Source organism: Zingiber officinale, chromosome 2B, assembly GCF_018446385.1.
Source record: "Zingiber officinale cultivar Zhangliang chromosome 2B, Zo_v1.1, whole genome shotgun sequence".
NCBI lineage: Eukaryota > Viridiplantae > Streptophyta > Magnoliopsida > Zingiberales > Zingiberaceae > Zingiber > Zingiber officinale.
In genome coordinates this window covers 64,364,050-64,388,443 of record NC_055989.1, presented here as the reverse complement: position 1 = coordinate 64,388,443, position 24,394 = coordinate 64,364,050, and the positions used below count along the sequence as shown (strand labels likewise).

The following is a 24,394-nucleotide window of genomic DNA, read 5'->3' as shown; positions in this document are numbered from 1 at the left end:
TGAGCAGATCTTGAATCCGGGTGTGGAGTTGGGCAGCTGTCTCACCTTCATGTAGTTTGATATTAAATAATTTATTGAAGATTAGGTCTCTTTTACTTACTTTGGTGTCGGACGTTCCTTCGTGAAGTTCAATGAGCTTCTCCCACAGCTCCTTGGCACTGTTGAAGGGGCCGACGCGGTTAAGTTCTTCTTTTGATAGGTCGCACTGGAGGGTACAAGTCGCCTTGGCATTAGCTTCCACCTTCTTAATCAGAGATGCGTCCCAGTCCTTGTATGGTAGTGGCTCGCCGGCGCTATCAGTTGGTAGTTGGAGTCCGGTTTTGACGATCATCCAGACTTCAAAATGAGTCTGGAGATATGCCTCCATCCGACCCTTCCAGTACCCGAAGTCGTCTTCGGTGAATAGCGGGGGGCGAGCTGTACTGTATCTTTCTTGAAGGGTCATTTTAGATCAACTATGAAGACAATAAACGACAAGAAAATTCCAGAACTTGGTCCTGGATTAATAGTGCGGGAAGTATTTAAAAGAAAACGAACTCGAGTGGTGTTGCACCAACTTCAAGCAAAAATCAATTCGAGAAAAGAATTAGAATATAGCTATAAAGCTAAATTCTAATTGACTCCGAAAAATCTGAAAATACCACGAAAAAATATTTTGAATGGTGGTTGCACCGATTCAAAACGACTCCACTCTGATACCAATTATTGGATCAAAAGCGCTAGAGGGGGGGTGAATAGCGCTCGTGGCTTTCACAATCGATTTCGGAATCGGAAAAGTAAATGCAGCGGAAAAGAAATAACACAAACACAGAAGACACGAGAGGTTACTGTAGGACCGTTAGAGTCGATAGAGGGGGGGTGAATATCGATTCGAGAATATCGAGTATAAGCGCAGCGGAAAAGTAAATGAACACAATTGTTTTTACTTCGTTCGGAGCCTGTGACGACTCCTACTCGAAGGCCCGTGGTCCTTGACCACTTTCGTTGGGCAATCACTATCAATTCGAATATTACAGAGTTAAGTACAAGAATTGATAGATAAAGAAAATATCGACAATAGAATTAAAACAAAACCAGCACTGAGTCGGAGAGCTTTTCGTGGCGTCGCAAGAGAACAGAGCAGCAGATCTTGGATTCTGAGTTCTTAGATTGATTGATGATACTGAAGCTCCTGTCTGGGGCTTCTTTTATATGCTGTTACGGGTGCCTGGATCCCTTCCGGACGCCTGGAATGTGACGTAGCTGCTCAAACCGAGATGCTCCACGTGGCGATGCGCAATCAGGATAAAGTTTGCCTCCTGGGCGCCCGGATCCCTTCCGGGCGCCTGGATTCCTTCCGGGCGCCCGGACCTTGTTTTCCCGCAGAATCCGTCCTGCACGACAAACGTTAGTCCGGAGGCAAATATATATCCTGTAAAACAGATTGTTAGTACAATTAAAGTTCAACAAAGTAATAGCAAAGAGTATGACTTAGATTCCGTCTTTCCGAGACCGGAATCTAGTCACGATCTCGACTTAGACATCCGAAATGGATCTAAGCCGGATCGACGCCTAATGTTCCCTTCCCGGGAACGCGTCCTCGCAGTCACTCCCCTCCAATGACTTACCTCACTTACCTGCGAGACGTCCGGTCAGCCCGTCGACCCGTCTGGACTTCTCGCCAAGCGTCCGGTCAGCCCGTCGACCCGCTTGGACTTCTCGCCAGCTATCCGGTCAGCCCGTCGACCCGCTTAGACTTCTCGCCAGATATCCGGTCAGCCCGTCGACCCGCTTGGACTTCTCGCCAGCTATCCGGTCAGCCCGTCGACCTAGCTGGACTTCGTGCCAGACATCCGGTCAGCCCGTCGACCTGTCTGGACTTCTCCTGCACACTCGATCAAAGTGTCAGACAACAACAAGACTAACTTAACCTATTTGTCATTCATCAAAACTTGGGTTAAATCGTTAGTGCTAACCGCACCAACAATCTCCCCCTTTTTGATGGAATGACAACCTGGTTAAGTTAGTGAAAACATATGCAAGAAGCAACATGCATTTATGTGGTTTTAAAGTTAGTTTGTATTTTCAAATTGATTTAGCTAACTTAACCACCTAACCCTCTCCCTTTGGCATTCATCAAAAATAAGCATGGATTAAGTAAGCATAGATTTCAGACAAAGAAAAAATGTTAAGATAATCTGGGGGAGTTTAAACTTTTGAAAACTTGTTTAAAGCATTAGCTTTTAGATTTTAGAAAAATAGCTAAGTTTAGATAAACAAAATCTCAAACACAAGTGTATAAGTTCTAAATATCAAGATCAAATTTTAAATTTTCAAAACAAGTTTCAATTTTGAAATGCTTTTCAAATAAGTTTTCAAAAATTCCAAGACTTAGTTTGAAAAATTTATTTTTCAAAACTGATTGAAAAATACTAGAAAAATTCAGTTTTCTAGAATACTAGAAAAGTACTAGTTTTAAAACCATGGTTTAAAATACTAGAAAAGTTCAGTTTTCAAGGACTAAGTAAAAAGGATAAAAAGATTGTGATTTAAAACAAACAATTGTGAGTTGATTTAAGAAATTTTTCACAATTTTAAACAGGTTGATTTTGAAAATTGATTTTTAAACTTTGATTTTCAAAATTAAGTTTAAAATTCGATTTGAAAAACTGAATTAGTTTTATTTCTCCCCCTGAACCTGACATAAAATTTTGAAAATATTTGCTAAATATATTCAAAGTAGAAAAAAAATTGAGGTAGAATTTTATAGAGAGATTTTAAAGAGAAGATTAAAAAATAACACTTAAAGAGATAATTAAAAACCTCCCCCTGAATTTGATACTCCTTTAATTTATTAATCCTCCTTATTTATTACTCCCTCTTAATATAAAATTTTACAACCGTAAAATATTTTCGTACCTAAGTGTTTTAGGCGATTGTATAATTATCTTTATAAAATTGTTCATTTAAATTTGACTGAACGTAATTAACGTTAGATTCAGTTGAAATGAGTTAACCTTTAGTGTAATGTTAAGTAAGATAAGTTGTTATTAATTCAATAATTAATCAATATTAATAATTTATTGATTAAATTTTGCTTGATTCAATAATTTAATATAATCTAAATTTTGTATTAATTGATGAAGATGTTAGTTTAACTTTTCATTTACTTCCTTTTAAGTTGGATTAACTTAGTTTAAAGTTGGTAGTAATTTGAAGTTAAACTCGTTATTAAACAAGGTTAAGGAAGGTTCAATTTAAGTCAAACTTTAATTATGTTTTAATAAAAATAATTAATATTTTAAAGGTTGAAAAAAAAATGACTTACAGTAATTTTAATATTTAGTTTGTAATTTAAATTTAAGTTTTTAATTTTGAATTAATTAAATTGGTCAAATTATCTTTCTTTAAGAAAGTGTATTTAATATTTGAATTTTCTTTCAATTTTAATTTTATTGGGTTAATTGAATTATCTTTATTTAATAGCTTATTTTTAAAGTTTAAGTTTTTATTTATTTTTAAATTTGAATTAACTAAACTGTTTGAATTATATTTTTCTTAACGGTTTATCTTTTAGCTTTTTATTAATTGTTAATTTTGAAATTTCTAGATTATTTTTGTTTAATTTGTTATCTTTAACATTTAATTTTAAGTTTGTTAAATTCCGTTTTGATTTTATCGAAGTGTTTGATTTTATCCTTATATTTCCTTTGCCTTCTAAATTGATATGGTTAATTGAATTTATTAGATTAGTTTTATCTTTAAAGTTTAATTTTTTATTAATTAAATTATCTTGGTTTTGGATAGCATTTTCTAGACTGATTTTATCTTGATTATTAAATATTTTATTAAGGTATTTATTGATTTTATCCATTTTCTCATTTTTAGCATTTAAATTCAAATTTATTTTAATGTTTGACTTATTTATGTCTAAATGCTCACCTAATTTTAAATTTTCTGAATTAATTAAATTATTTGAATTGATTTGGTCATTGTTCTGTTTGACCAAGTCAAGGTTGATGCCAGATTGATCAGAGTCCTGATTGACTTGATCAGAGTCTAGATTATTTTGTGATTTTGAATTTAAATCATTTAAATCTAGATTATCATGCATCATACTTGGAATAGTTTCATACTTATCATCATGCTGATTATTTAAGCTACTATTAGCAGGGGTATTTTGATAAATATTACTAACCTTGAGCGCAACCCCTAATTCAGTAGGCTTCTCCGTTGGATTTGACTCGAGTCCATATTTGACTTTAACTTGATCTTCTATCTCCATCGGCGTCTCGTGAAGCTTGATCAACTGGGTCCACAGCTCATATGCATTCTTGTACTTTTCTAATCTGCATAAAATATTGTTAGGTAAAACATTACAAATAATGTTACTTACCTTTTTGTTCAGTTCCAAGTTTTGAGAAGGTTTCCTCAAAATTAGCATATAATCGATGTCTACACTTCCTAAGAAGCATTCCATTAATCGCTTCCAGTAGTTGAAGTCTTCATGATCGTAGGGTGGTGGTTCGCAGGGGTTCCGTCCTTCTAGAAGAGTCATAATTTCTTGCACACAGAGAAACAAACAAAAGATCCCAAGACTTGGTCTTGGATTAGTAGTGCTGAAAGAAATAATATTTCACTATTTTAAAAAAAAACTAATAAAAAATTATTAAAATATTAATAAAAAATATTATTTCAAATTTTTGAAAATGTAATATTTTGTCAATACTAAGCAATGGTGAAGAGATGGCGATGTATTTTTCAAAAATAGTTTTGGAGGGAAAAAAACGAAAGGCGTAAGGTTTTATTTTAAAGACAAACGATATCTAATTTTTCTTTCAAAAAGTCCCCCCTTTGCCTGATTGGTGGATGAACCAAATCAGAGCGGTACCTGCTCTGATACCACTTGTAGGACCGTAAGAGTCGATAGAGGGGGGGGTGAATATCGATTCGAGAATATCGAGTATAAGCGCAGCGGAAAAGTAAATGAACACAATTGTTTTTACTTCGTTCGGAGCCTGTGACGACTCCTACTCGAAGGCCCGTGGTCCTTGACCACTTTCGTTGGGCAATCACTATCAATTCGAATATTACAGAGTTAAGTACAAGAATTGATAGATAAAGAAAATACCGACAATAGAATTAAAACAAAACCAGCACTGAGTCGGAGAGCTTTTCGTGGCGTCGCAAGAGCACAGAGCAGCAGATCTTGGATTCTAAGTTCTTAGATTGATTGATGATACTGAAGCTCCTGTCTGGGGCTTCTTTTATATGCTGTTCCGGGTACCTGGATCCCTTCCGGACGCCTGGAATGTGACGTAGCTGCTCAAACCGAGATGCTCCACATGGCGATGCGCAATCAGGATAAAGTTTGCCTCCTGGGCGCCCGGATCCCTTCCGGGCGCCCGGACCTCCGGGCGCCTGGATTCCTTCCGGGCGCCCGGACCCTGTTTTCCCGCAGAATCCGTCCTGCACGACAAACGTTAGTCCGGAAGCAAATATATATCCTGTAAAACAGATTGTTAGTACAATTAAAGTTCAACAAAGTAATAGCAAAGAGTATGACTTAGATTCCGTCTTTCCGAGACCGGAATCTAGTCACGATCTCGACTTAGACATCCGAAATGGATCTAAGCCGGATCGACGCCTAATGTTCCCTTCCCGGGAACGCGTCCTCGCAGTCACTCCCCTCCAATGACTTACCTCACTTACCTGCGAGACGTCCGGTCAGCCCGTCGACCCGTCTGGACTTCTCGCCAAGCGTCCGGTCAGCCCGTCGACCTAGCTGGACTTCTCGCCAAGCGTCCGGTCAGCCCGTCGACCCGCTTGGACTTCTCGCCAGCTATCCGGTCAGCCCGTCGACCTAGCTGGACTTCGTGCCAGACATCCGGTCAGCCCGTCGACCTGTCTGGACTTCTCCTGCACACTCGATCAAAGTGTCAGACAACAATAAGACTAACTTAACCTATTTGTCATTAATCAAAACTTGGGTTAAATCGTTAGTGCTAACCGCACCAACAGTTACTTCGTTCGGAGCCTATCTCGACTCCTACTCGAATGCCCGCGGTCGTTGACCGCTTTCGGTGGACAACAACTATATAGCGCAAATCTTTACAAGTAGATGAGTACAAGTATGAGCTTAAAAAGAAAGATTATACCGACAAAATACAATGTATTAAGAGTGGTCGCTGATTGTCGGAGCAGGGCGTTGTTGAAGCATACGGAGCAGCACACTAGAGCGCAAGAGATCTTCTGTTCGAGTTGTGTTCAAGCTGCACCTCGAGGCCTCCTTTTATAGCTCTGCAAAGTCTGATCCAGATCCCCAAGCTTCGGGATCACGTTTGACCCGACACGGATCGGTCGACCGATCCCAAGGTTCGGTCGACCGATCAGGCGATCCCTCCTATCTGATCCGCCCGATCTTCTCGCTCCACTTCGATCCGGTCAAACTCCATCCAAGGTTCGGTCGACCGATAAAAGGTTCGGTCAACCGATAAGCTGTTCTGACTCAGCCCAGTCAGCCTGATCCAGTCGACACCCAACCCAGGTTCGGTCGACCAATCCCAAGGTTCGGTCGACCGATCCCCTGGTCGAGCCCCGTCCAACCTCTGGAGATCTGATCTGCTGATTTGTGGGTTCGGTCGACTGATCCCAAGGTTCGGTTGACCGATCCTGGTCACTTCTAACTCTGCATAAAAATGTTAGTTACCTACAAAACAGAGTTAGAACACAATAGAATATATAAACGAATAAACTGACAGCCTTCGGACTGTCCAGGTCTGACTTCGGGTTTCCGACCGGAAACCCTAGGTCGACCCGACGCCTACTGTTCCTTCTACGAGGAACGCGTCCTCACCTACTCCACTCAGGAGATTTACCTTTTGCCAGTACGATCCTCCAGATCGACTGGACTTTTGCTCAGCGTTCGATGCCTCCGGACTTTCTGTTGGACGCCTGCTTCTCGACCCATCCAGTCTTCCACCTGGTTCGTGACACCAGGATTTTCCACCTAGGGTTACCACCCCCAAGGATTTTTGCCTGAAGCACTCGACCTGCCAAGACTTTCCGCATAGGGTTACCACTCCCTATGACCTAGGGTTACCACCCCCTAGAATTTTTCCCTTGCCTAACCGCAGCTAGGACTTTCCTGAGACACTCAATCATACACATTAGATAACAATTAAACTTAACTTTGAATCCCTTTGTCATTATCAAAACTTGAGTTCGATCGTTGGATGCTTCCCGCACCAACACTTATTTCGGAGGAGCTTTCTTCGTGTTCGTCTTGATGACTTGCCATCAACGCAAGTCTGGAGAAAGCCTCAACTTCCGATTCGGACGACGTTTCATCCCATGTCACCTTTAAAGTCTTGTACTTGTTCGTTTGGACAGGCTTCTTTCCTTTGTCCTTATCCTTGTTCCTTAACTTAGAGCAGTTGTCCTTAACGTGCCCTTCTTCATTGCAGTGGTAGCATCTGATTGTCCTTTTCTTTCTATCCTACGGATGGTTAGTTTTTCTTGATTTAAATAACTTTTTAAAACGTCTTACCATCATTACCATTTTTTCGTCGTCAAGAGAGGATTCTGACTCATGTTCATCTCTCATTGCCTTGAAGGCAATGTTGTGCTTTGGCTCTTTCGTACCTGCACATCTCGATTCATGCACTTTAAAAGTTGAAAATAATTCTTCTAAGATAAATGATTCTAAGTCCTTAGAGATATAGAAGGCATCTACTAGTGATGCCTATTTTGTATTTCTAGGGAATGCATTAAGAGCGTACCTTAGCGAATCTTGATTGCTTACCTTTTCTCCAAGATTCGAAAGTCCGATGATAAGCTCCTTAATCATCGAGTGAAGGTGCGCAATCGTTTCATCTTCTTCAAATCATAGGTTGGTGAGCTGGTTGCGAAGTAAGTCCCGTCTTGCGAGCTTAGCTTCGGACACCCCTTCGTGTAGCTTAAGGAATTTCTCCTAAAGCTCCTTTGCTGAGTTGTAGGTGTCGATTTGGTTGATTTCTTGTGGTAGAAGGACGCTCAGCAGATGGAACTTTGCTTTACCGTTTGCCACGTAGTCGACCTACTCCTTCTTCTTCCACTAGTATTCTTCCTTACTCTCGGATGTTACAAAATCGAACTTTATTATTAAAAGTAATTCAAATTCAATTTTAAAGAATACCTACATTCGCTTTTTCCAGCTAGCTTATTCCCCCTCAAACTTCAGTGGATATATGCTTGGTCCGACCATTGATTCGGTGCTTCAATCGACGATTAGTCCTCTTGAAGTGTCCTGGCTCTGATACCGCTTGTTAAGATCGTTGGCCGACTAGAAGGGGGGTTGAATATCCACTGCACAAATTAAAACAAATGAACCTTTCTCGGACTTAAAAGAACACTTGCATAAAGTAACAAAGAAATCAAATAGATAGAGGCTTAGAGAGTTTTTTACTTAGTTAAGAGAAGCACACAAGTGTTGTTTATCAAAATGATTGTTGTTTTAGCTTCTTGGACCAAGGCTATATTTATAGCCTTGGTCGGGGCACCTGGAAGGGTTCCAAGTGCCTAGAAGGGGATAAAACTTTATCCCTTTTGTAACGGATCACGATCAACGCGATCCTGATAAAAGTCAATTTCGAGCGCCCGGACCCTTAAAGTCAATAATGTTGACTTTTCCCGGTCTAGGCCCTCTACTCTGGTGTTGCTCGCCTCGGTCCGGGTCTTCCGCTCCGGCTCTGCTCGTTTGGGTGATTTCGGCCATCCGAAATCGGGCTCACCCGAACCCAACTTTCAGCCTTCTCGAGCAACCTTCTGCTCCGTCTTCTCGTCCCTCGGAAACACCGCGTGTCTCCTTCTTGTCTACCCGCGTACTCTTCCGCAGCACTTCATCCCTCAGACGCACCGAGCTCGTCGGCTCTCTCCCGTGCCGTCCTTTTCGCTAGCTGCGTCTTTTGCTCGACTTTTTGTGCTCCTAAACTCCTACACACTTAGACATAAGGTTAAACACAACAAAACCTAACTTAACTTATTTGATCACATCAAAATAACCTTGGGGGTACCAACAGAATGTTTTCTCGTATCATAGAGTTTCATATGGTTATGGATTAGTCCTAGATCTAAGAGTCAAACCAAGGTTACAAGGGAAGTTATCCCTAGAGTTGATCTTGAGGAAACTAGTGTGACTAAGGCTTCTAAGAAGTTTAGAAAAGTCACTGGGAAGGTATTAAGGGAAGTTATCCCTAATAAGTACCTAGAACATCCAAGAAGAACCAATATATTTTAGGTTCCTAAGAGTGTGTTCTCTACGCTCTAGATGGATTTAAAGAGTGTCAACTCTAATTGGAAGAGTGGTTAACCCAACTGTGACGAAATTGACACTTTGGGGATATTTTCAAGGTAGTGTGACACTTTGAAAATGAAGATTTAATTTTTACTCTTTAAGAGTAAAAGTGTAACAATCAAAATTATTAATAACTGAGTTTGATTAAATTGGCATAACTAGGATAAAATTCAAAGAAATGTCAAGTTAGGATTTTAATAATTTTTGGAGAAATAAGGGAAACTTAGGTTTATTTTTAACTTAGTAATTAGTTAATGATACTTACATAGAGAATCTAGGTATTTTATTTATGCTAAAATTGTCATATATTGTGTGCTCTATCATATGTCATGGCATTATACTTTACATTCATACTCATATGAAACATGCTATATGTCATGCCATACATAAATCATTTATTTATGATAGTGTTTCTTTTGAAAAATACTCATTTGATGTATGTCGGACAATGAGATCAATCGACATCCTAGATTGGATGATCAAAGTTTAAATTGCCTAATTAAATATGCACGATCCCTTAGTTTTATGAAAAACTTATTTTACATCTTACAAGATCATAAAGATGACTTTTATGTGTATTGAGACCCATTAGATATAAATAAGATGTTAGGTGAATGAACAAAACTTAAGATGTTAATTTAGTGCATCTTTTTGAGTTTTTAGTTTCATCAAAATACATGAATTTTGATAAATCCAATTTTGGGAAAAACAAGTGTACAAGACATGTATATTTAGCCCAAAGATCATGGTTAGAAACTTTGATTTGAAAAATATTTCAAAATTATTTTGAAAAATCTTGGTGAAGTCTATCTTTTGTTAGAGATCACCATTGATTAGTTGATACACAGTATAGTGAAATATTGAAGTTTCAATTATTTCTAATTTTGTGTCAATATTTGAAAATGAAAGTTATTTTCATATAAATCTATTTTTCCCTAATAGTATATGACATGAGTAATGGCTACACAAAATTTCATAATTTTTTTATAATTATTTATGATTTTCTAAAATTGAATCTAAAATTATTTTCAGAAATTAAAAAAATTAGAAATGGTAATTGATTAGACCAATCAATTATCTCATGCTAATCGATTGGTTCAATCGATTATAGTGAATTTCCGCGAGCATAGAGACTCGCAGAATCATTCAAGTGATTGATTAAGTGGGCATCACTCGGTGATCGATTGGCACCCAACGCCAATTGATTCAGATAGGTCAGAATCAATTGGTAGCTTAAACCAATCAATTAGAAAGGTTCATTTTGGTTTAAGTGATCTAATTTTAGTCCATTAAATCATGTTTAGTCCCTTCCTAACCCTCTAAAATGCCTTGATAAGTATTTAAGAGAAATTTTCTTGATGAAAATAAAAAGGAATGGTTATAAGAGACTTCAATTTTGGGTTTCCTAAAGGTTTAGGAGCTATAAATCATTATTGGTCTAATGATAGAAGTTGGTGCATGTTTTAAGGGGGAGGTCTTCCTTAAAGACATGATTTAAATTTTTTTTAAGGTGATAATGGAAGATTGAGAATCTTCATTGTGATGAATATATGCTCAAGGTTAAGTATAGGATACAATGAAAGGTATAGGACTTTCATTGGGTCCCTTTAAACATAATGACTCTCGGGGAGAGTTTTTGATGTGTGTCAAAGGGGAAGAAGATGTGAGGTTTAAGTTAAAAACTCACATTTATGCTTTGACATGGGATGAAGAATAGAGTTGGGCTAATATGGGTTAGCCTAACTTAAATATATTGTCAAACATTTAAAAGGAGAAAATTGTTAGTGCAATCCTCAGGTCAAAGTTGACCAATTTGACAAAACTTAAGTGGATTCGAGCTTAAGTTTCAATGCTTGGACAATATATATGAGTGTGAGAGAGAAATCAAGTAGGTCATGAAGGATTAGATACTTAACTGGGAAAGTCCTAACTAGAGGTCAGGAAGGTAAAACCCTAACTCGAGGGTTAGGCAAGGGTAAAAGTTCTAACTGGAGGTTAGGCAAGGCAAAGACCTAACTGTGGTTAGACAAAGAAAAGTCCAAGTGGATCAAAGAGAATCACACTCTGAAAATAGGAAAGTCCTAACTGTGGTTAGAAAAGGGAAAGCCCTAACTGAGGTTAGGCAGGGTAGAAGTATACCGAGTGACTAGTCCTAACTAGAAGTTAGGCAAGTGAAAATCTAAGTGGGTCAAGAAGGACCGCACTTGGTGATCGGAAGTCCAACTGGAAGTTGGTAAAGAGAAAACCCAAGCGGGTCCAAGGTTGACTGGACACTTAGCATAAGAGAAAGTGCAAGTGGGTCAAAAGGTTGACCAAACACTTGGTGGGGAAGACCCAACAGGTCATGTTGACCCGATGTTGGGCAAGGAGAACCCTAGACTCGGATCAAGTGAGTTAGGGTTGCTCAATCGATTAGGGAATCGATTGGGACATGACTAATTGATTGGGTAATCGATTAGAGTGACATTTCTCACGAAGGTGTCAGAATCGATTGGGCTGATTGATTAAGAAGATCTTAATCCATTAGGCAGTTTGTTAATCAATTAAGTGTTGTTTGTCGCAAGAAGCATAGTGAGTTAGGGAATCAATTGGTCAATCAATTCAACCTAAGCCAATCGATTAGCACAATTGATTGAGAGAAGTTCGCAAAGAACAGTAGAGTTTGAAATCAATTGAGCAATCAATTAACACTTTTTTTAATCAGTTAAGGCTTTTTGCGAGAGAACAAAAGGTTGGGGAATCAATTGAGTAATCGATTAAAGCCTTCTAAATCGATTGGATGGCTCACTAATCAATTAGGGTTTGAAAAAAGAGTCAGTCTGCATGTGTTCGAGTGGTCGGATGATGTGGTAATCGATTAGGAAAAAGATGAATCAATTGGGAGGTATCGAAAAACCTTAGAAAAGGTTTTTAGTGGACATTTTGGTTCTTGCGATGTTGGAGAAGAAGTGTTGCTGCATTTCCAACTAATCAAGAGACATTTATAAGCAACAAGAGATCAAGTTAGTAAGGTGTTCATTGTATTGTATATTTACTTCCTTATTTTCATTGTATTCTTGTTGTGAGTTTGTACGAGATTTCTCCGTCTTCGGATTGTTTCCAAGAATGAGTGTGTTCATAGTAGAGCCATGTGCACAGTGTGAAGCCTGGGATTAGTCACTTCAAGGAGATGGATACCAAGTAAACAAAGGTGTTAACATTACTTGGAGTTTTTCATTGTAACAAATTAACAAGACGAAGCGAAAGAAGCTATTCACCCCCTTTCTCCTCTAGCTCTCCAAGTGTCCTAATAATAATAAAACTTAGGAGGCTCCTAAGAGTGATAAGCTATTAATGAGTTTTAGCCAAAATTCGCTAGCAATAGTACAATGTCTAGATTTTAAAATTTTAGAGATGGTCAGAGTTAGGAGAGTTCCTAAAATATATTAGTATTGTTGTTAAGTGAATATGATATGTCTAAATTTAACAATGACTTCGTGTTAAAATTATATAAATTGTCTAAATATTAAAACTCACAACATGTTATGGAATTAAGATTTTTAAGGACATAATGAGACTTGTGAGGCTCCTAAGAGTACATTGATCTTGGTTTGGATTGATTCATTTATTTCTAAGGTCATTAGTAAATTTTGATCAAAACTCACTGATGATCAATTTAGGTATGGTTAGAATCAACAGATTTCTAAGAATACATTGATGTTGTTATTGAGTGAATATGATAGCTTTACTCTAACCGTGAATTTATATCAAAATGATATACAATAGCCTAGATTTCAAAAACTCACAATATGTTATCTACGATGTGGAATTAACGTTTGACGGCATAATGAGATTCAAAAGGTTTTTAAGAGTGCATTAGTCCTAAATTAAATTGATTTTGAAGTGGCCTTAGGATCAAAACTCATTAATGATGTCAAATTTTAAGATTTCGAACATATTTAAAGTCAAGAGAGTTTAAGGAGCGCATTAATATTGTTAAGTAAATATGACTATCTATGTTATGAAATTAAACTGCATGATGAAACTTATAAAGCTTCTAAGAGTACATCATGTAAATAGAGGGAAATTTTATAAAAGAAGTATATAATTTGATAAATACAAAAGAGAAATAATTTGAATATTAATAAAAATCAGATGAGTAGTTTAATAAAATATCATTATTTTTTCAACAATTTTATTTTAATATTTAATTGATTTCCTATTCTAAGGAAGACGCAATATCATATTTATTGATAAAATTTAAATTGAGATAAATAAAATAAATGAATTAGTCTGGTCAGATTTGATTGAATACATTAAGTGAGCTAGTCAAATCGTCGCACCAAGTAGGTCACACAAGGTAAATTGGCTTTGTGTGAATAGAAAAGTGGGTCAAGTCTAATAGACCAACTAAATAAATGTATCGAATAAATGAGATAGACTAGGTATTTATCCTTTACATTCAAAAATAAGCCAAAAAACATCACTTGACACAAAATTTACTTGATAATATAACAGTCCTTATGATAACTCTCTTTAACATAAATCAAAGATGATACTCTACTCGTGCAAGTCATTCTTCCTTCTTGTTAGATCTTCGAAGTTGTACTAAGCCATAGACGTTCTCGAGTCACTTAAGTTGACCGCGTGCCATTCGAAGAAGCCTCATCTATCTTGAGTGGGAAGCTATGATTTTATAGCAACTCAAGTTTACTTGGTTGTATAGGTGAAAAGCTCGGCATGGACAAGCAAACTATTTCAATCCGAGTTACAGACACAAGGCTAGCATCGATCCTACAAATGGATACTTGCCGAGCACAGTGGCAACAGTAATTTTTCAGCAAAAGGATGCTCCTACACACATAGGCATCTTTGTCAATCAATTGTCTCTAATCAATTGTCTCTACACATCTAAACTCCATCAAATTATTTCTTTTCGTTCTTGGACTCACCGTCTACCCTCGCCTCCTCTTCCTATCCTCCCAAGTAATCACAGGGAATTATCGAATAAAGTAACAAGCAACTCATCTTAACTCTAATGCCAAAAAAACAGCAAAAGGCCTACAGTTGCTACATACCAATCCTCATGCTCTTCCACCTTTGGCAAGAGCCAAAGCTAAATAAAGTTCTGTTGGCCCAAAAGGTTGAGAATACAAAAACTTAGGGGCCATTTGCTTTGGGATGCAGGAATAGGAATGAATTTGATAGTAGACTAGAATGATAATGAATTTAACCATTCCAATATTGTTGCTTGGTGGAATTAACAGCGGCGTGCGGAATCCGTCAAAGAAAAGGAGAGATTCTACATAGGCTTTGACGATGACAATGGCGCCGGTGCTGTAGAGCCACCCGGTGATGATCTATCACCGATATACCTCACACAACTTCAGAGCTGCGTGCCTCCCCCTTGTCTCTATAGACATTGGCCTCTTCATTGAGAAGCAATGCCGCCCACAACAAAATCAACAATCGTTCGACACCTTCCCCTTCGGTGATTTGTCGTTGTTAACCAGCATATGGACAAAATAGAGCTCTTTTTTTCATGCCCACATAACATTCCTCATTCTCTATCGATCCAATTAGTTCTGTTTTTCAATTAGACCTGAAAAGATTTGATTTTTGTTTTCAGGAAATGTACCTCCAGCAGACGTTGGAGGAGAGGAGGCGGAGGAGCATCCGTTCTTTATTAGTCACTGCGAATAAGACAGCAGTGCAGCAGCTACGCAGGGAGTCAGACATGGAGCAGGCGACAAGGCAAGGCACTGAGCTAGAGCACCACCTCACACATCTTCGAATTGAATCAATGGCATGGCAAGCGAGGGTCAAGGCCGACCATTCTGAAGCAGCCTCCCACCACGCACAGCTCCAACAGCCCTCAACCGCAATCCTCCTACCAAAGAGTGCCGACTCAATTGAGTCGGCATTTATCGGGGATAGGCAACTCAAGACAAAGTGGGTGTTTTGCGCTTGCTCAGACTGACCGGCGTCAATCGTCATCCTCCCCTACCTTTACCTCTGCCTCTACAACATGTGCAACAACGGCATGGCAGAGGCATGCCCTATTGTCTGCCATGCCTTATTTGCTAGGACAGAAATGAGCGGCAAACAAGAAAATACGCTTAAAAGATGAGAACGAATTCTAAACCTACCACTGTCCTTAGATGTTATCCAATTATTTAGGAATGATTCCAAAATTATTATTCTCAAACTCATTAACTAAACATTTTATATTTCTATTATTTCATTCCCTCATTCCTAAACCCTAAAATCAAACGCCACCTTATTTAACTTGTTTAACTTGTTGGACTGATTATTGCTCATTTCTGGTCCAACTGAATCAGCTAGTCCTGTTTGGAATTAAAGCAACTATAAGATAAATGTGATGTCGTAGTTAGATAAGATGTAAAGTTCCACTTTCACCAAGTGGGAGACAAGGATAAGAAGTCTTCCCCTGTGTTTGGACCCTTGCAAAAACCCTTGGATTAAATAACCAGAAGGCTGACGTATTACTGCAGAAGAGACACAAGTTGAGCAATGGTGATCAACCTTTGCTGGCTTTTTTGACCTTTTGGTTTGGCAAGAACAAGAACTTGGTGGGCTTCAGAGAGTGACATTTCGCCTTCTTCCAGTTATTGTTAGCTACCAACCTGTAAACATCAGGAGCATGAGACGTGGGCCATGTCAATTTATGCATCAACACTGTTTGCAATCTATTTAGGAGTTTAATGTAATTGAACTTCAGAAGCAAGCAATTGTTGTTTTTGTAAGCATTCAGAAGCAAGCAATTGTTGTTTTTGTAAGCATAGGATTAGATGAACAGTTGAAAGACTTGATTAAAATTTACCAAAGAAGTTAAAAAAACATTTGGAAACAAAACATCTGATCTCTAAATAACTTATTCACCTAATAGGATTTAAGTTAAAACAATTTGTTATGACTACCAAGACAAAATAAAATTTACAAAAAAACTCTGGTTTGAATTTGCATCAGGTCTACTGTCACAACTTTGTCAGGAACTGTATGACCTACCCATACACATCTTGGTCACGTACACAATTAGGAGCCTTGAGAACTATAGACCTTTTACTCTACCTATTGTCATTTTTTCATACTTAACTAGTTTGATCAGTCTTTCAATGAAATTGTCAAGTAGCTTGTAAGTATAAGACACTAAATACTGATAGTGATTTTTAAGGGTGTAAAGAGGCATGTCTTCTCAAGGTTTTGCAGAAACTACAAACATTGCAAAGATACTTCACATCTAGAACAAAACAATTTATAAGAACAGTTTCTTTAGATACAATAAATGCTAAGAATTGATCTAAACGAAATGAGCACTGAGTTGCTCCTGTCCTTTCTTTCCTAGTTGCTAATACCAAATACAGTTGGAAGGATTCAGATAACCAATTCAGCTCTGAACCAAAGGACATTATTCCATTAAACTAAACTAAGTAATAACAGATTTATCTGCTATTCCAAAATTTGGGTGGAATTCACAATGACTACCAAATGTTCAGAGAATACAAATAACAGTAATTACTCTTCAAGTGGCTTATATATGAACTGACAACACCATTGGATCAAACCTTCACTTCAACATGATAAGAGTCGACAGTGCAACCCACTTTTGTGTTTGTAAACCACTACAGCCTCTCAACAACACCAAAGATTCTACCGCAGCTGCAACCACTAAACATTAGAGGAACTACATGGACAAACCCTTAAAGGCCACGCCACAGAGGTGCAACTCTACATTCCCAACCCATTGTGCAACCTTTTTGATTCCAAAATATCTAAGGATAAGAAATTATGATTTCTATCATGGAAAAAGCTGTGCCTTCTTTGGAGAAAAGCAATGCAACCATTTTAGGGTGCTCTATGGGGGGAAAAAAAGCTTGAAGAAGACTAATTGAGTAGTTGGCAGTTCAGAAATGAGAAGACTCAAGAAAATAAGAAACCAAGTCTACAACAAATACACGGCTAGAAGTTGTAGTGTGTTACAGTGATGCTCCTCAGTGCTTCCCATGGAAGACGCCTTTTCGGACGAAGGAATTCTTGGGCTTTGGTATCTCGTGGATGTCCATCACCTGAATCGTTCGTTGCTTTTTGGCTACCAACCAAATTAAACAACAAAAAAGACATTTGGCATCAAAGCAAAAGAAGAAGAAGAAGAAGAAATGAGGAAGAAAAGTAGTACCATTCTGTGCTTCAAGATAGTTCTCATGGAGTCTTTTTCTGGCAAAAGCAAGCTTCTCAGCGTCCGGGGAGTTGTCCCTCTGTTCCTTCGCCTTCTGTTAGAAATTAAAATGACATGGTTACAGGGAACAATCTTGTCTGAGAATTAAAATGGGATGACAAAAAGCTAATCTCTTTACGGCTAGAGAAGCAGAGGATAGTGGCCGGGTGGAACTGCCATTGTATCTTGCTGGATTTTGGGCTGGTTTTTTCGCCTTTGTCTCTATCGGTTCTGAGCTGTAGCCCTCCGTGTTCAAGTAGCCAACAGCTTCAAACCATATTTGATGATCATACAATAAGAATTTTCTCAAAGAAAAGAGGAAAAAACTTCTTTTCTTTTTGCAACACTAACCATTTGAATTAGGTGAATTTCCAAACTCTGGAATCTGAAATCGGTATATAACAAAAGTTTACCAACCAATTCCAACAAAATAAGTAGAGAAACGAAGACGATTAGGGATTGGTGAGAAGAAACAGGATGCTTAATACTTGGTTGCCATTTTGAGAGTTCCTTCCATGTATCTGCTGCGGAGAGTCTCCATTGGCTGCGATCCACATAATTTAGTAATTAGATACATTGAGATAATCATATGAACTAAGAGAATTCTTTTTTCACTTTATTTCCCATTATTCTTGATTGATTTTGACTAGGACTAAAAGTTTACAGATAATTGCTGGCGAAGCAGTGTCGTTTGTGGAATTGGATTTCGCCCACTCGTCCACAAGATCTTTCCACTTCCTGTGATTTAAAATCAAAGATGAGAATCCGATGCCTCTATTTTAATACCAAAAAAAAACTATTTCTTTTCTCTTATTAATGTTGATTATAGCATCACCTAACAAGTTGCTTCACCAGTTGCCGGACTTCATTGGAAGGATGCTTCCGGTGATTATTCACATGCCTTCCGATGTCCGTTTCCTGTGAAGAAATAAGAACTGATGACTTTGTGTCGAATTGTCTTGGGAGAATGAAGTAAACTTCATCAAAAAGAAATATTTTTGGAACAAATGCGCCACTTTGAGAGTTTTGAATGTGATATCCATGTCAGCTAGATTCTGCAGCAAGCTAACCAAAGAATCCTCCGGCTGTTCCGGCAACCAAACAGTTAATCACAAGAAAATTTAGAAAGAACCGATTCATAGATCGAAATTCCGAAGTCAGGAAGGGAAGCATACCTGATCGGTATCATCCAAAAACTGTTTGATGGCCAAGATTTTCCTCTTTTCTTCCTCGATCGAATGACTATAACTCCTAGGAGCATCTTCCTCTTGCTCCTCCTCCTTCTCGTCCACCTCCACGGCGTTATTCATAGAATCTGGAGACGGCGTGGGGGACGTCCCCTCCCCGGCTCCTATCCTCTTCTCCCACGGACTACTTCTCCCCCTCGCCTCCTCCCTTTTCAGCGCCACGGGGCTGTCGCTGCGGCCGCCGGAGGAGCCGCAGTTCCCGCACCGCCCATCGGCGGAGTAGAGCCGCTGCACGATCCCATCTCTCCTCGAGCGCAGCTCCTCCCCGTGCTCCGCCGCCGCGACGGAGATGGCGGCGTCGATCAAGGACCACAGATCCACGCCGGCGCCGCGCATCAGCCTCCGCAGGTCGTCCGTCTCCATCCCCACAGGACGATTCCGCGCCTCAATTCGATTCCCAACTCCTCCCTACAGCTTCACCAATCCGTCGTTTTCACACCTATTCACGAATCAACAGCATCGGGCAGACGAGCCGCCCGCCGATTCCCATCCCTCGGGGAGCGAATCGTCCCAAATCTAGTGGAAATCGCACGCGAATCGCGATTGGGCTGAAGCGATAGGTGGATTCGACGTCGAGCAGCAGCAGGGCGAGGAAGTTCGAGAGCCTCTAATTCTCGGCTGCGTATTTGCAGCTGGCTACTCTTTTCTCGTAAACAATGAACAGGAATTAATGCCACGTTCGTCCCACCAACCTCCACGCGATTGGAGGTATCCGCGGGCCTAGATTGGGCCCCGAACCGGGGCCCTCTCACGAACCAATCACATGGCAGGTGGGGGTGAAGGTCGATAGAACAGCACAATACGGAATTCTATTGTCATACCGTCGTTTGTGTTTGGGCGACAAGATGGGTTCATAGTTACGAACGTAAATACGGAAATTTGCTTGAGTTTTCTACCTGGCATGTGATTGGTGAAAATACGTGGACCCATTGGACGGTAGCCAATTGGATCACTTTGCAATCGTTTTCTATTAGTTAGAGATGACGGCGGGGTAGGAGACATGGCGATGTTGCGATCACGTGGTGTGACGCGTCCCGAGGATGCAGACAGTGAGCCGGGTTCAGTTGATCCGATGCTTAGGTCGGATTTGAGCCGGTCTAATCGAAATGAATTTTTCCTGCTTAACCCAAGCCTTACAACAAGTACTCTATATTATAGTTATTTTGATTAAAATTATCATAACATTAAACTATGTTAATATAAATTAAAATTGTTACAATACCGTTATAGTAATTTTAACTAATAATAAAATAATTTTAACCAATTTAGACCAATTTAGCTAATACTAGAATAATTTAAACTAATTTGCTAAAACTATGAATTAGTCTAATGAAATTGAATATTATGTAGGAAAAAAATAAAATAGAGCATCCTTTTTAATATTTTTTTAAATATGATGTCATATTATACGGATCCCCTCCAACTTCATTCCACGCCCATTCTTACAAATTAAGGAGGTGTTATCTCAGTCCTTCTTGTCGTATTAGAAAGATTGCTCTTTTGTTTTAAGGTATAATCGGGTTGGTTCTGAGTAATAGAATTATCATACAAAAGTAATATTCAAATTTTCTAGGATTTATTCCCTTAGGGAATACATTCCTCCCATTTATGAGGTTGATGTCATGTTTTATTACCTAAAAGTTCATCCTACTTTTTATCAGCCCTATGTTTTATTACAGCTCCCGGACAAGTTATTAATTATATTTATTATATGAAACAGACCTTGAAATCTATATATTTTACATACCAAAGTTTGATAAAGAAATCGTTGTAATGCAATTATTTTGCTATATTATTTTTCTCTTTTTTCCTTTCTTTATGAAAGCACACAATTCATCATATGAGGGACATTATTATGCTTTATTTATAGACAGAAAGAGGATAAATATATGTATAACATCTTTATTTGTCGTGCATCCATCATGCATGAATTATAATAAATTATTATTATTTATATCCGTTACAAATAATAATAATTATTATATATAGTTGAGTTATATTTGATTAGTAACCTAAATTGCATTAAGTTACTTTTATTTTAATTTCCTTTCTTTTAATTTTAAGGTCAATCACGTATTAGAATCGGTGAGTATGTAAAAGGGGAGGGGAATGAATTATATGATTTTAAAAATATTTTTTTTTCAATTTTATAAAAGTAAAGTGAGCAATGAGATAAAACAAACTATGTAAGAAAACAACATACGTTCAGTTTTACTTAGTTCGGAGCGTTCGACGACTCCTATTCTAAAACTTAGATCCTTTAGATTTTTTCAATGGGTAATTCACTAATCAATCGTTTCTTTACAAAATATCAATTGGTAACAAAAACTACCAACTTTAGAATAAGAAGTGCAATAAAGAAAATAAGAATAATAGTAAGCAACAACTATACGTTACCAAAGTCTAGGCCCATTTGAGCACGTAGTGGCGCGTCGTTCTTGCATCATTGAGGCTTCAAATGAAGCAATACAATGAAGCTGGAGTAGCAGAATAGTCATAGGAGCGCATATCAGGGATTGTCTTCTTGTTGTTGGTCGAATAGGCCTTTTAAGTAGTGTTGAGGGCGCCTCTAGCCTTGTCCAAGGCACCTGTAACTGCAAGAGTTATCCCCTCAATTTCGGACTCGATAAACCCCGCAAACTGTGGTTTCTATCCATTGAAGGGCACCTTCTAGACACTCCGAGCTGCCTCTATGCCAATCTCCAAGGCACCTCCAACCACATAGGAGGCGCCTTCGCACCTTTCTGCATGGGGTCTTTGGCCAAGGCATTCGAGCCGCCTCCAATAGCACAGGAGGCGTCTTGAGCATTGTTCACTCGAGTTATTCTTTGTGTATTTCAGCTCTTGTAAAATATGTTAGTCCAAACATCAAAATACTCTACAAAATAAGGTTAGCACATTTATAAAAATATTATTAATTATATCTTGTCTTCCCAAAACTAAGATTTAATCATGGTCTCAGTTTAGGTTTCTAAAATGGACTTAAACTGGACCAGCGCTTATAGCTCCACCGAGACTCGTCATCACTGGATCACTCTCCTCCAGTGACTTACCTCACTTACCGCTTGCAGTTAATTGACTTGTCTCTTAACTCACCAGGTCTCCCCATCAATTGTCAGGTCTGCAGACTCAACTACACTTCGGCTAGCTGTCAGGTCCACAAACCTAACCGGACTTCCCGCCAGATATCGGATCACTCCTTGACCTATCTAGACTTCGTGCTAGTTATCAGGTCCTCAAACCTAACTTGACTTCAGCCTAGTGTCAGGTCCTCTGGACCCGTCAATTCTTGCACACTTGATAACAAGGTTAGATAACACAACATCAAACTTTAATCAATCTGTCATTTATCAAAATTTAAGTTTGACTATTAGGGTTAACTATACCAACATTATCTAACATTCTCCCACTTGACCTAAAAATTGGAGAAAATTAAAACTTAAAACATAAGTATTTTGCATTATAACTTTAAGCATAAAAAGAAAATTCATTATTTGAAGACATTATAATAGGATACGAAATGTGTGGATTATACATTATATAATATACTTCCTTCTATATACCACAAATATCAGTATCCTATTAACTAGGTATATAAATGAATATATAATTTCATAATGGTACACAATAATATTTCTAGGCAATTCATGTTATAACATAGTAATGTGTACACCATAACTAGAAAATGTATATCAAAAGCACATAAGTGAGCTCAGAGTGTCAACTTAGTAAATCATTTAAAAGGACAACCAAGACTCATATGATGTACATGTTCCTTAAATATTTTTTGTTATAAACCTTTAGTTAATAAATTTGCAATCATGAGATCTGTTCTAATATAATCAATATACACTCTATGTTTCTAAACTTCTTCTTTAAAGCCAAAATATTTTAATCCTATGTGCTTGGTGTAGGATCGAAAGCGCAAGAGGGGTGGGGGTGGGGGGTGAATAGTGCTCGTATCTTTCACGTCGTTTTAAAACAATCGATCGGAGTAAACGTTACGCAGTGGAATAAAAGAAACAACACACGAGCATACCAAGGAATTACTTGGTTTGGAGCCTATGGCGACTCCTACTCCAAGGCCCATACTCATTGAGTGTTTACTTTGGGCAATTCACTATCAATTCGAAAATATTACAAAAGGAGTATTACAACTTAAATGCAATAAATAAAAGTATACCAACAACTCAAGAATGGAGAAAGTCAAGCTTGTGGTTGTCGGAGTAGCGTTATGATTTTGCCGGATTGTTTTGTTAGTAGTGTGTAGTTGAAGAATCATTGAAAACTATTGTATAGAAGCATCTGGTCAAGATAAGCTTATATAGCCTGTTGAGGGCGCCTCCAACCCCGCCAAATCTGCAGCGTTGATAAGCCCCGCGTCTCTCGCTGTTTATCCACCTGAGGGTGCCTCCAATCTCCATGGAGGGCGCCCTCTGCCCAGTGTCCAGGGTGCCTTCAAGCTCCATGGAGGGCACCCTCTGCCCTGCTGCGTGGAGGTCTTCGACTAGTGCACTCAAGGCACCTCCAAACTCCATGGAGGGTGCCTCAGGTACTGTTCATCCGAGGCTTTACATCTTTTTCACTCCCTGCAAGATGTGTTAGTCCAAAATACAAAACATATCCTGCAAAACAGAGTTAAACACAATAAAATAAGATTAAGATAAATATTTGACAGTCACCGGACTATCCGGTTTTGACTTTGGATTTCTATCTGGAAATCTTAGGTAGAACTGACGCTTACTGTTCCCTCATCGGGGAACACATCCTCACCTACTCCACTCAAGAGAGTTTACCAATTGTCAGACCGGTCCTCCAGACCGACTGGACTTTTGCTTAGCGCCTGAGGCTCTAGGACTTTCTGCTAGACGTTCGCTCCACGACTCGTCCAGTCTTTTCACCTGGTCCGCGACCACCAGGACTTTCCTCCTAGAGTCCCCGACCCTAGGGTTTTTGCCCAAAGCCTTTGACTTGCCAAGACTTTCCGCCTAGGGTTACCACCCCTAAGATCTAGGGTTACCAACCCCTAGGGTTTTCCACCTGCCTAACCGCAGCTGGACTTTTGCCTAAGTACACTTAGGACTTTCTTGAAAACTCATTCAAATACAGTAGACCACAAATAACCTTAACTTTGAACCATTTACCATTATCAAAACTAGGTTCGATCGTCGGATGCTTCCCGCACCAACACTTGGCACCTCTTGCGTATTTACCATTTTTCAAGAAGAATATTGTTGTAGAATTATCACAATAAATATTCACCAGCTTGGCAATAGTGTCGATTCTGTTGGTTGCTACTCGAAATATCGTACCAGTTCCCCTGTACAAAAATTTTGTACAAGTCCTGAACCTTTCCTAACAACCTATTGTACTCTTTAGAAATTAAATTTGGAATCGCAAACAGAACTTAACATTATTGATTCCAAATTCAACTTATCTGTTCTTAGAGGTTTAGACTTGGATCGTAAACGATGCTTAACATTATTAATCCAAATCCACCTATGTTATAAATTTGATTAAATATTTATTTCAGAGATCGGCTTCCAGGTTAAACATGGCGAGGCACTAGACCTTCTTGGGTATGGGATCATCCACCACTTCCTAGACAAAGCCTTTCAA

At 38.7% G+C, this 24,394-nt stretch overlaps 1 protein-coding gene across 1 annotated transcript; it reads right to left on the bottom strand.

Moving 5' to 3' along the window:
* Positions 1-15,607: 15,607 nt before the first annotated feature.
* Positions 15,608-19,422, bottom strand: LOC122045722 (probable mediator of RNA polymerase II transcription subunit 26c). The gene is made up of 10 exons (XM_042606068.1): positions 18,704-19,422; positions 18,545-18,613; positions 18,364-18,446; positions 18,193-18,266; positions 18,017-18,072; positions 17,880-17,913; positions 17,668-17,795; positions 17,490-17,583; positions 17,294-17,402; positions 15,608-15,939 (listed from the first exon to the last, which is right to left on the bottom strand). The coding sequence occupies exons 1-9, from the start codon at positions 19,136-19,138 to the stop codon at positions 17,305-17,307; spliced, it is 1,071 nt and encodes a 356-aa protein (XP_042462002.1). The 5' UTR covers positions 19,139-19,422; the 3' UTR covers positions 15,608-15,939; positions 17,294-17,304.
* Positions 19,423-24,394: the final 4,972 nt, after the last annotated feature.